The sequence below is a fragment of the Panthera tigris genome, chromosome C1 (genome assembly GCF_018350195.1).
Source record: "Panthera tigris isolate Pti1 chromosome C1, P.tigris_Pti1_mat1.1, whole genome shotgun sequence".
Lineage (NCBI taxonomy): Eukaryota > Metazoa > Chordata > Mammalia > Carnivora > Felidae > Panthera > Panthera tigris.
This window is the reverse complement of record NC_056667.1, coordinates 143,726,466-143,740,459: the sequence shown is the minus strand read 5'-3', so window position 1 is coordinate 143,740,459 and position 13,994 is coordinate 143,726,466. Positions and strand designations below refer to the sequence as shown.

The 13,994-nt window shown below is 34.2% G+C and overlaps 1 protein-coding gene across 2 annotated transcripts in view; it reads right to left on the bottom strand.

Moving 5' to 3' along the window:
* Positions 1-269: 269 nt before the first annotated feature.
* Positions 270-13,994, bottom strand: part of KCNJ3 (potassium inwardly rectifying channel subfamily J member 3) — a 149,757-nt gene continuing 136,032 nt past the window's right edge. Inside the window, exon 3 of one of the 2 annotated variants that reach the window (XM_007078497.3) lies at positions 270-1,245. In XM_007078497.3, the coding sequence (XP_007078559.2) occupies positions 659-1,245 (587 nt within the window). In that variant the 3' untranslated portion in view covers positions 270-658. The remainder of the gene's footprint in view (positions 1,246-13,994) is intronic. The other variant, XM_042997141.1, reaches the window with a different exon arrangement.

Genomic DNA, 13,994 nt, shown 5'->3' with positions numbered 1-13,994 from the left:
AACATTAAATCAGATTTTAAAATGACAAATAATTTAAGGCTAAAATATTTGGTATTAATAATTAATGCCAGAAGCCTTCCTAGCCTAATAAAGTAAACATGCACAAGAACTACAACTTTGAACAAAACATCACAATTTTATCAGATATATATGTACGTATGTGTGTGTGTGTGTGTGTGTGTATAGGTATATATATACACACACACACACACGTGTATATATATAGATATATATACACACACACATATATATAGTTTTATCGCCCTGAAAGCTATCCACTCATGTTTGGTTTAATACATATGTTAGAAATGTCGTGAAGAGTACCACCTCTTTAAATATATATATATATTTTTCCAGAATATACAATATAAATATACCATATATAAATCATGCCATAAAACTAAATGCAAAATTTGCACATTATTGCATGCTTGATGTGATAATACATGCCCGTTAATAAGAACTTTCTTATGGTGTCCTCCCTTTACACAACTTTTGCTTTCTGCACAGTGGCAATACTTGGGAAGAAAGGTTCTCAAATATGCATATATGACTGGGGAAAAATGTACCTTTCAGATTCCTTCGAGGATTACCTCATCAGCCAAATATTGGACTATTACTAAATCAAACAATAAATAATGCCTACGGGGGTGTTTTGTTATGTGAATCTATCAGAGTTCATTTTTCTTAATTTGGCTGGGAGATTCCCTTCCATCCTTGCTGCTCCTCCTGCCATTTTTTGAAGCTTTGGTGGCAAATCAGCCACTGACTGGCTCATGGGATCAGACAACATCTTGGTGGTTTTAGATACCAGTTTTTCTTCTGAGTTGCCAGGGACTGAACTTATTCGTTGAAGTTTCATGGGCAAATCTCCCAAGCTGTAGGCTTTTTCTGAAGTTGTAGAACTCATCCTCAAGAGTTTTTTGGGAAAGTCTTCTCTTCCAGTAATTTTCTGCAGCTTAGACGGAAGCTTTGTAGTCATGTCGTCGAGTCCATCTAAGCATTCCACAGAATTGTGTCTTTCTTTGCTGTTAGTAATGGCTGGTGCTATCAAAGGGGACGACATAAGCAGCATTTCCTCCTGTTCTTTCACGCTATAAGGTGGCGTGGGGACTTCAAATGTTGCGTGAAACTGGGAGTAATCAACTTTAAAGAACCCTTCTTCTAAGGAAATCACGGGAAAAAAACGATGGCCCCAAAGAACTTCATCTTCAGTGTAAGATGTTCGAGCTTGACAAGTCATCCCTATGGGGCACAAAGAAAACCTGTGATAAGTTCTGCACAGTGCGCGGACATGCAACGCCAGTTTGACCGAAGGGATTCATTTTGCTTTCTTGTTTACGTTTGAACTCTTATCTAAATAAACCGACTAATGGAACACGTGAGAAGTTTCAATACATTAATAGCTTTGATACATACGCTTTCTTCCAATGAAAACCACAGGGCACTTTTACTGTACATGTTTGAGAGGCAACATACCAAGGCACAATTCATTGCTTTTTATCCATGAACCAAAAGTAATAATGGCATCAATATGTGAACATACATATTGATAGAAGGGGAGAAACCACAAAATCATTTCTATCGCTCAAGAAGCCATGCGATATATGAAACAAACCCAACTTTGCATCCAAACTTTACCACTGTGTAAACTTATTAAGATACTTCACGGAGTATCACTGCCCTCTTCTGTAAAGGACGAAATCCCTGCATCACAGTACTGTTGTGAGCACGGTAAATAAAGCAACATGTACAAAAATGTAAAAGGTGTCATATAATGTCTTAATAAATGAGAGCAAAGAGAAGTATCCCAAGTATTTGCCAAGTTAATAAAAGGTGAAAATATTTTTATCTTGGGTAATAAAAAGTCATCAGGGTGGTCCTATTCTTCTGGACCTTTCAGGCCAGCATAAACTTTTGCTCAGGTCTTAGAAATCCACATGCTAACATCAGTAATCTGTGTCAATGTGATGTTTCAAATTTTATCCCTGCTATAGGAATCTCTAAAACCAGATGCAGGATATCAGGTATAAAATGTTGCTACTTACATATTATGTTAACTTGGATGTCATTGACATCATGCCACTCTTATTTACTCAACTGTGTTGTCTTCGTAAATCAGATATTTAGAGCGGGTTACTATTAAATCAGTCAACCTCAGATATTCATTAGAAGTGTGAAGACTGAGAAGTCCATGAATGCATTTAAAACATGTTATCAAACTTCAGTCTTATTTCAGTCAGAAGACAGAACTTTTTGTAACTTGCAAAATTCACTACCTTCTTTCACCTTTACTATCAGACTTCTATTTGAGGCTAGTAAAGTGTAAAATTTAAAAAATGCATTTCTGTAATAATTAAGAATAATTTAAACAAATAATGACAGCTTTTCTGCTTACATTTTTCTTCTCTCTCTGTCACTTTATAAATAATTTCTATTGGGGTTAAGCCTGGGGTAATTTGGATAAAGGGATATTCTGTCTTTTCTCTTGATTAGCGATCATACATACAATACTGAGAAAAAGGATAAGTACATAATTGAAAAGCCATATTGAAGATAATTTCTTCCTGGAATCTTTACAAAATCTTGCCTTATAACTATGGTCAGCTATGTATGACCAAAGAAGCAGCTGTTACACTTATATACCATCCTTTTCCAGATGTTTCTTAAAGAAACAAATGCAGAAAATAAATACCTATCATATCTCAGGCACTGTGTTAGGTGCACTCTGTTTATTATTTCTAATCTTTAAGATCATCCTAATAAGAAATATTCTTGGGGCACTGGGGTGGCTCAGTTGGTTAAGCATCTGACTTCGGCTCAGGTCATGATCTCATGGTTCATGAGTTCAAGCCCTGCATCAGGCTCACTGCTGTCAGCACAAAGCCCGCTCTAGATCCTCTGTCCCCGCCCCGCCCCCCCCCCACAACCTCTGCTCCTCTCCTGCTCAGGCCATGCTCTCTCTCTCTCTCTCCCCAAATAAACATTTTTTTAAAAAAGAAAATATTCTTATGTCCATTTTAAAGATAAGAAACATAGCACTCAGAAATAGATCTTGACCTTCCTTGGGCACAGATCTAGGAAGCTATAGAGAAAGCACAGTATTATTCTAATTTCTGGGGGGGTTGATATTGTTCTTTTTACTCTGCCATCGTGTCACTAATATTTTAGTTAGGAAACCGACTCTAAACAATCTATCAAATTAACTGTCATGGTGAAAATCAAACTGGCCAAATACCAGTCTTCATAATCAACATTTTATCAGGAATAGCCCTCAGAAACATTTATACATGGAGGTAACAAAATTAGTTTAAAGAGTAATTTGTAAGTACTATAGACATACACACAGTAGCATTCTGTATCTTCAATTTCTAGCCTGTATTTCATGAAAAAAACTTACAGATGATCATTCAGAAAAGATTAAAAAATGTATTTCCTGATATATTTACTTGACTTTATTTTGAATAGTTTAAAGATCATGCAAAATTATAATATACAACAACTATCCATGTTCCTATCCATTAAGATATGAAAAATAAAATAAATAAGTACCCTGTATTTGTTTTAAAAAAGTACCTTTAAGTTTCTCTCCCAAAGCAGTCACTCTCATAATTTATGTATCTTTCCAGCCCAGGATATTAATATAAATTTAAGAAAAAAAAAACCAGAGGGCTCTTGGTGGCTCAGTCAGTTGAGCATCTGACTCTTGGTTTTGGCTCAGATCATGATCCCAGGGTCATGGGATTGACTCCCATGTCAGGATCCATGCTGAGTGTGGAACTTAAGATTCTCTCTCACCCTCTGCCCCTTTTCCCTGCTCATGTGCTCTCTCTCTCTCTCAAAAGAAAATAAAAGAAAAAAATCATAAATATATATTTACTGTTAAGTGACAGTACTTCCTTCACAGCCCCATTTTAACTTTTAAAAATTATGCCACTGCAAATTGATGGTGGGTAGAATTATCTGAAGTAAGGGCATATAGTAAATATAACTCAGTGTAACATAGATTTGTAGGTTTGTCCTCTGGTCATTACAAATGGATGTATATATTAAGAGTTGAAGTAAATTCAGACATAAACTTTGTTCAGTTACTTGTAACAACAAAAGAGTAAACACTGAAACAAAATCCAGTTACTATCACCATCTTAGTTCATTCCATTTTAGTGACATTTTTTACATTAGGAAAGGAAAGGAAATGAAACAAAAAAATCAACATTCTGTCCCATTATTTATCTTTATAATATACCACATTGCTGATCTGCAATGCTTACTTATCCTGAGCTGTTTCCTGGGTAGTTATCAGCAGTCAATGAAAAAACATAAAAAAAAAAAAAAATTAAATGGTGGGGAAACATGGAAGAAATAAAATCTTATGGAATTTTCACTTTGGGGAAACAGGATATTGAATACTAATAAGGTGCTGAAGGTACAGTGACATCTACAATGTAAACAGGTATTTCAAGCATCTGTTCACATAAAGATACCTGTAAGCATTGTTACTCAAATGCCAGTGGAGGATTTTGACAGAAAAGTAGGGTGGGGAGATTTATTTCTACTATGTGAAATTAAACTAATTTCTTTTCAGAGTGAACTCATTGTTGTTGGATATGAATTATGAATTTGGCTGTCAATTCAATGTTACTTGGATATCATTTACCTCATGCCACTAAGTAGCATGTGAAAAATACCTGAAACTCTCTGAGATTCAGTTCTCCCTTCTACAAAGCAGAGAAGAAGCATCATCTCATAAAGCTATTGAGAGCTTTGGACAAGTGCACAGAACAGCGCTTGCTATTTAAGGCAAAGCTTAATAATGACTGCTGGGTTTACTGCTCTATAGTAATAATCATTTCCATTTCCCGTTCTTCCTGAAAATTAGTGTTAATGCATTAACGTAAGTGGGGAATTTCGACATATCACTAATTTGCCCCACATCAGCAGTATGGGAAATTAAATTTACAGATAGCTAGATATCAGATAGCAATTCTCTTTTTGGAAAAATGATCCATTAAACATTCAAAATGTTCTAAAATCTAGAAAAAGATACACTGCTCATATTTCCAAATATTAGAGTTTCTTAGTTTCCATCCATGTATCTCCAATAGCTTAGGAGACTGAGTGTAGAAGCTTGGGGTGGATTATTAAAAAGGCCTGCAGCAAGGTGACTAAAACCATGACAATACTTTGGTAATTATACCAACGACATTTGCATTTGACTCATGTTTGTTCCTCTGCTCCTTCTTTTACAGTTTCATTAGATGTAGGTACACAGATGCATACATTTCCAATTCAACAGCATTACATTGTTTAATTTTTTTTCTTTTTTAGTTTTTTATTTAAATTCTAGTTAGTTAACATAGAGTATAATATTGGATTCAGTAGAATTTTGTGATTCATCGCTTACATACAACACCCAGTGCTCAACGCAGATGCCCTCCTTAATGTCTATCACCCATTTAACCTATCCCCACCCATGTCCCCTCCAGTAACTCTCGGTTTTTTCTCTACAGTGAAGAGTCTGTTTTTGGGTTTGCCTGTCTCTTTTTCTCATGTTTATTGGTTTCGTTTCTTAAATTTCAGATATGAGTGAAATCATATGGTGTCTTTCTCCAGCTGATTTATTTCGCTTAGCACAATATACTCGGGTTCCATCCACATCATTGCAAATGGAACGATTTCATTCTTTTTGATGGCTGAGTAATATCCCATTGTATATATATATAGCACATCTTCTTTATCCATTCCTCAATTGATAAACATTTGGGCTCTTTCCATAATTTGGCTATTGTTGATAGTGCTGCTATAAACATCAAGGTGCATGTATCTCTTTCAATCAGTATTTTTGTATCTAACATCAGTTTTTTAATCTGGTTTAAACTTACAATATTAATATCCAGTCAACATATGAATAATGATATTAAAGTATTAGAAGGTGGAAAACAGAAAAATGTCTATGATGGTCAATCTGCAGTTTAGACAATGTTCTAAGGTAACGCAACTGACAGACTTCTTTTTACACGTTAACCCAAAATGGTGTTGAAAAAGCAAAACACAGATTTCAGCTGAAAAGATTTAAAGTAAAGATAATATGTTTCCTAAGAACATGTGTGTATCATAGTATTCTTCCTTGTAGAATACTTTATCTTATGTTTCTTACTCTAGGTCATTTTTTCAAGTCATTTAAAAATAACCCATGCTTAGATTCATAATTGGAAATGCTGTTTGAATCAAAATAAATGCAGGTGAATGGCATTATTCACAGGGTACTATATGATTGCAACTCTTAACTGGCATTGCGACAGTTTGCGTATTTTAACCAGATTCCAAGCTTGAACAAATGTGATGAAAATCAACACGAGCTCATCTCTGTAGAAACTGGTAAAGCAACAGATGCTGCTACTGGAAATAGCTGGGACTTTTGATCCTTAGATGAAAAACATTTTGTGAAAAGGGGATTTATTTCCTGCACTAATTCTTAGATGAAAAAGCTATAGATTGCTTTTTAATTTATTCCAGCACTGTGTTGATCTAAAATGATTGAGGCGATGCAGTCTAACCTTTTTACTTTTGACTTGTCCCCTTCCTGATTCTACCTTTAAGTTCCTCTTTAAGTGAATTGAACACTTATTCAAATAACAAGTCTGAGAGCTTTTTAAAGTGAAAATTGGCAAGGGAGTTGCTATTTGATAAGTCTTTAATTAAACTTTCAGAATACCTCTAACTCAGCGATTCTTTGTTGTTTCTGCTGGTTAGAAATGGTCCCCTACATAAGGTGTGTGTGAGATGGTTAAACACAATATAACCAGGCCAAGGGGAATGTCTGGATGTTGTGACACAGAAAATGTCAAATAATCAATAACTTGTGCACAGCAGAGGCTTTATCTAAACCTTAATATGGAATCTGCTGAGAGACAGAGAGAGAGAGAGAGAATTCTCTTATAATAGTGGCTATCTTTTATGTGTGCACTATACAAAAGGGAAAATTGGAGAAAAATCTCCTTTAATTAAGCTATGTAATAATAATAGGTAATAATAGTAAGATTGCTCTAAGAACTTATGTGTGCCAACCATCTCTCTAAGCACATTGTACATGCTATCTTGACTCTTCTCAACTCTGATGATGCACTTGAATCCCTGATCCATTACTAATTAATGTGCGAACTTGAAAACAACCATTAAATCTCTTTACTCCTCAGTCTCGTCATCTGTAAATTAAGGCCCGCTCTCTTGATTTTACACAGGATAAACTGAGAGGATTAAATGAAATTATGTAATGTATATATAAGTTGCATGTACAATAAATATTGCTCATTTTCTTCTAGAAGAGTCCCTAAATACAGGACATCTGACTACTCTACAAGTCTCATTTATATACATACATCCACAACTGAAAATTTTAGCCAAATAATATATTGTTTTTATTCATTAAATTTGTCATTTTTGGTTTTTTCCCCCCAAATTGGCAGTGGTTTTTACAACTTAGCATGTATAGCATGTGCTGTATCACATGTAATTTCCTAGACTGCCCTATATTATTGCTCTGAATATTACTGAATAGTCTGTAGCTGTTGCTTCCCTTAAGTACTCCCCAAATTTCACCCATCCTCCAAGATACAATAACTATAAGGCATACTTGTCATTCTCTGCCTGTTCTCTGTTGTGTTGTACTGAGCTGAACCCAAGTTTACACTCTAAACTTTCTGAGGCAGTATATGATGTTAGGGTTTTGTTATTTGTTGGTTTTTTTTTTTTATCTTGTTTATAAAACAAAGACACTCTGTCCACCACTGTTCAATAACACTAAGGTTATGGCATCAGACTCCTCTGGGATATAGGTTGCAAAGCTATTAAGAATATATAAATTGCTTCCAGAAACTGCAGTTTTCAAATACATGGAATCCCTTTAAAGCTCAACATATTCTGCTCAGACACTTTAGAGAAGAGTAGAAGTTTCTGGCATGCATTCAACCCAATATTATCCTCTATTATTTACAAGCACTTGGCCTTACAATGTGTTCTCAGACATCACTTTGCTATTATCGCTTGAGCTAGGTCAAAAAATCTTAAGAAGATTAAAAGACAAAAACAAGAAGAAAAACCCAAGTACATTTGTTAGAAAATAAAGTGTCAATAAGAAATTTAGTAGTTTCGAATTTAATAGTTTAGGTTTCTTACTTTCCAGAAGAACAAAAGAAAGGAAGATAGATTTTTAACCAACAACAAAGATGGGTAGATTTGCAAACAGGAATGCAAGTGCAGGTGTAAAGGGTCAATGACACATAGAAACTATGACAGATAATTCATGGTCATACTGTTAAAAACATATTTAAGAGGATTGGGGTAATATTAATAGCCAAAGAACACGGGCTTTGAATTTGAGGTTGCTGTGTTTTAACCACACAGTATTAGTAAGATCTTAGGCATATTATTGAAATTATCTAAACCTTAATTGCTATAAAATATGGATAGTTATAAGGGATAAAAATATATAATTTATTAGGTTATTATAATTGAAAATGATATAATCAATTTAATGGGTCTCCCATATTACCTGGTAATAATCATTAGCTATTATCAATCATCATTATTATTGGGGTTTTAATTAGTTAAAACGTCACTTTAGATATATTTCAATTCTTTAGTGATCACCCATTTCTCAGAATCAACTCAAAGCAAATGAAATAATTTTTGCCTTGTTAGTTTCTATTAATTTGTTGTAGACCATGTTGTCTATACTTATCTGCAATAAGAAGAAAGGCCTATTAGTACACACAATATAAATGGAGTCAAGTCTGTGTCTGTCAACGTGGTCTACTCTGCACAAATATGCCTAACTTTATGGTAGCAAATACTTCCCTTGTAGAAATACAAGTAACTTCTCTGCTGTGTTGACAGGGGACTACCTTCTGCTTTCCACTATCACTTCACACAGAAGCATTACAGAATTTGACCAGTACGCTTTCAACTGATTATCATTCCCTTAACTTAAGAGAGGAAATGTTCCGTTCTTACAGCATCTCTTTCTCTTTATGGTACCTATTAAAACATGTTTCTTTGCCCTGACAATTATAGGATCAGAGCCAAACCTATCCATTCTATAGTTTTCTCTTGTTAAAATATGATTTTAGCTTCTAAAACACCTTCAAGACCTAAATAAAATGGAACCAAATTATTGTTGGAAAATACTCCATAAGACTGACATCAGAAAAGATGTTTTTCAAAGGAAAAATGTAATATTTTCTTGCTTAAACAGAACATTTTTCAGATAATGCTGGAATTTGATTATTTTGAAGAACATTATCTCTAATCATAGGCAAGAAAACTTTTTAAAATATTGTCTGAAGCAACAAACAGATCAGCTTTTTAAAAATGTTGCACATGAATTACAACAATTAAATGTTTAGATTATTTCCTGTTTTTAAAAGATATTCCTAGAATTTTGCTTTAAAATGGCATTTATAACCACTTTATATGGTGTTATGGGCTGAATGTTTGTGTCATCTTAAAATATAGGCTGAAATTCTCACCTTTAACGTGATAGTATTAGGAGGCAAGGCCTAGTAGCTTTTAAATTATGTGATATGTAAACAAAATAAATAAACACAATTTAAAGAAAAATAAAGAATAAACCCCAAACTTACCAGCATGTCTTCCTAGTTCCTTCAAAATCTAGCCCTCAATGTCCATTTTAGTTTTAACGCTTTAAAAACTCTCAACAATAACTACAACACATAGTAGACAATATATGCTGGATCCCAAGTTTTCTGAGTATTATAATTCTCTTCACCATACTATTCTTTTTCTCATAGGACAGATAACAATACTGAGGTATTGGGAGGGGAAGTAGCTTGTCCAATGTCACATGACAGGATATGGTTGTAGTGGAGATATAATGTCAAGCCCTCCAATTCCACAGTCAGCCTTTTTAACCTCTATGCTATTCTGCTCCAATTTTTTTGAATGGATGACTTTCTCATTAATAATTACTGTTTTCCACGCATATTACTTGGTCCATGGCTGTTTCAACTGCTTGAAATATCCTCTTTCATCTCTCTACCTCTTCACATAATTCCTCATATTCAAGGCTTGAATTAAATGCCACTAAATGTATGAAATCTTTCCTAATTTTTCTCTTCTAATGTATTGTCTTTGAAATATACACACAAGCGCACGTGCACAGGCACATACACCCACGTTTCTCAACCACCAGGTACTATAAATATCTCAATGACATACATAATCAACTTCAACCAGTAATAATACTTAACATTTATTAATTGATCAAACATTTCCTTTCTGCCAGATACTCTTCAAGATGCTGAATTACAAGGTGTTATGGCAATGGAATGAAGGATAAACTCACTCAACCTCTATGTTTAAACCTAGTCTTTAAAAATGAGTAGTAGTTTGCTACACAGTCCCTGTCTATCACATAAGACAAATTCTGGGGTGAGTAAAGAGCAGATGCAAAGACACAACCAGTTGCACCTGAATTTAAGACACAGTTCCTTTTTGTCCATTAATGAAGTTACAGATATGGATTAGATTAGAATCAGCTTCTTTTTTAATTAAAAAAATATTTAATGTTCTTCATTTATTTTTGAGAGAGAGAGAGAGAGAGAGAGAGAGAGAGAGAGATCATGAGTGGGGGAGGGGCAGAGAGAGAGGGAGTCACAGAATCCGAAGCACACTCCAGGCTCTGAGCTGTCAGCACAGAACCTGACACAAAGCTCAAACCCATGAACTTGATCATGACTTGAGCCGAAGTTGGATGCTCAACTGACTGAGCTACTCAGACGCCCCAATTAGAATAAGCTTCTTAAGGGAGCTCTTATCCACCTTGGCATCTCTAGTATCCAACACTGTGCCAGATATTAGATGCTCAACGCATTCTTTGGGAGAGGTAGTAGGAGGAGTGGAGGAACAAGAAGAATAGGAAGGTCAAAAATGTCAGTGCTAGAGAAGACAACTTTGTTTTGTTTTTAAAATTTTATTTATTCTGAGGGAGAGAGAGAGAGCACAAACTGGGGAGGGGCAGAGAGAGAGGATCCCAAGCAGGCTCCGTGCTGTCAGCACAGAGCCTATGTGGGGCTCCATCCCATGAATCATGATATCATGACCTGAGCCGAGATCAAGAGTCAGACACTTAACCGCCTGAGCCACTCAGGTGCTCCAGGAAGTCAATTTTTTTATGATACAGCATTCCCACACTGGTCAGTAATCTACTAGATTGCCCGATCTACTAGAAGGGGTCACCAGCAAAAATGCAAGGGATATAATTATACTAAGACCTTTTTACTTTGGTTAGTAAGGTGGGACAGGAGAGTATATAAAAATAAATTATATATAATCACCATATAAAATACATCAAAATCTTGGATGGTGAGTAACTTTGTTCTGCGGGTGTTCCATAAGAAAGACAAACAAACATTTCTAATTTTAACTTGATAAGCGAGCAATGTCTTACAATACGAGCAGTACCTGACACAAATGTCACATCACAACTGAGCCAATGGTTCCAAAATTTGCTTTGATATACAAGTGCTTTGGATTACAACCATGTTTCTGGAACGAATTATGCTCACAAACCAAGGTATGAATGATTCTTGCACAAAGAAGATACACTTGCTCATAAATCAAATTCAATGATCTGGTTATCCAGTTAGGTTTTTCCTTATGCTTTTGTGAAAATATACACTAATAGATGTAGGTCTAGATACATTTTCTAGAGAGGTTATATTTTATTTGCATTTAACCATTAAGCCACATTAAATTAACTGGTATTTTGATATACTTGAGTATTTGACCTCTAGTTAAATCTAAGCTTTTGGTGAAATTTCTATCCCTCATGTAACTATAACTGATCACTGTATAAAATGCAGCATTATCCATTTATACCTGACAATCTAAAACTTGTTTTCTCCCTGAGTCATGAGGCTTACTTTTTGTATAGGCTATTACTTCTTTTTCAATATCAAACTATAGCTATTTTTTAACATCTTCTTTGGCAGAAATTCAAATTCTTTTTGTTTGCCTGCAGGCTTAGAACAGAGCCTGGATAAACATTTGCAATTCAGCAGTTATTATGGTTCCATGCTTTGCAGTGAAAAATCAGAGAATTTCCCTTCCAATTTTTGTTCTTAAGTTATTTATAGAACCTAAATGAAAAATAAAATATCTGTAATTTTATGGAAATTATTATTGTTTTCCATTCTAGATGTGAAAATGCCACTTCACAGTAATCATTACAAATATATGATATTTTAGCTCATGTATTTTAAGAGAAAAATGAATGATTGGTTTGGGCATGTACATACAAGTCTTAATAAATAATTTAAATTTCTGACATGACAAAACAGGTGTTTAACCATGAAAGTACTAACGTTTCCCTATCAACATCACTAATAATCAAGGAAATGCAAATTAAAAGTATAATTTTTATTATATGAGTAGTACTACCCCATACGTGTCAGAACAGCTAAAATCAAAACCACCAGAAACAACAAGTGTTGGCAAGGATGTAGACATAAAGGAACTCTAGTGCATGGTTGCAAACTGGTAGAGCCACTATAGAAAATAGTTAGGAGGTTCTTCAAAAAATCAAAAATAGAATTACCATATAATCCAGTAATTGCACTGCTGGGTATTTACCCAGAGAATACAAAAAAAATAATAATAATTTGGAAAGAAATACGCACTCCTATGTTTATTGCAGCATTATTTACAATAGCCAAAGTATGGAAGCAATACAAGTGCCCACTGATAGATGGATGAATAAAAAAGTGGCATATATATTATCAAATGGAATATTACTCAGTCATAAAAAATAATGAAATCTTGCCATCTCCAACAGTGTGGGTGGATCTACAGGGTACAATCCTAAGTGAAATAAGCCAGTCAGATAAAGACAAATACCATATGATTTCACTCCTGTAGAATTTAAGAAACAAAACAAATGAACAAAGAAAAAAGAAGACAAACGAAACCCAGACTCTTATATACAGAGAACAAACTGGTGGTTATAAGAGGGGAGATGGACGGGGGATGGCTAAAAAAAATGAAGGGGATCAAGAGTACATCTATTGGATGAGCACAGAGCAATGTATATAATTCCTGAATCATGGTAATGTATACCTGAAACTAACATAACACTGCACATTAATTATACTGGAATTAATTTTTAATCCACTTGGAATTAAAAAAAAAGTTTCCCTAGACCACGCGGTTTCTCACCTTTAGACAGTATTTTAATTTGCTTTAATTAAAAAAAAGAAAACCGCTTAAAAAAAAAGCTACAATATAAAAATCCTGAGGCAAATAGGGTAAGAGATGTAAACAGAAACTTCCTAATGATTGACATTTTCAAAAAGGAAATGATAACTGAACTCTCTAAAGTTTATCTTAAAATGTATCTCAACTCCCAAGACAGCTTAGATTTTCTCCCAGGTGTTAAAGTGAAAAACGATCTGTCTATAAGCAATCTGTTAAGATAGAGTCAGGGTATACAGACAAAATTCTTATTTGACCTGGTGATCTTTGGGGGAGATTTTATCATATATATATATATATGTATATGTATACACATATATACATATACATACATATACATATATACATATACATACATATACATATATATCTCATTTATAAATATAATTATTTACATCATATAAATAATGCTAAGAAAAAAAATATAGTAATGTCTAATATTCAAAGGCTTATTGATATTACAAACACTATGGCCAAGATCTAAACAAGAAAGAAAGAGAGAAAGAAGAAAAGGCAAGTTAATCCACTTGGAATACTGAAAATCAAGCTCTCTGGCCAGATGCGCACATAGGAATCATGAGATAGAGTTAATAATTGGTAAAGAAGACGCTTTCATTTGTGGCCATACATACCCAAAGGTATCAGTTTTCATGGTATTCATAATCAGAAACTGTATTCCTATCATTTTTAATAACAATTTTAATAGACTTTGAATTAGTGATGTT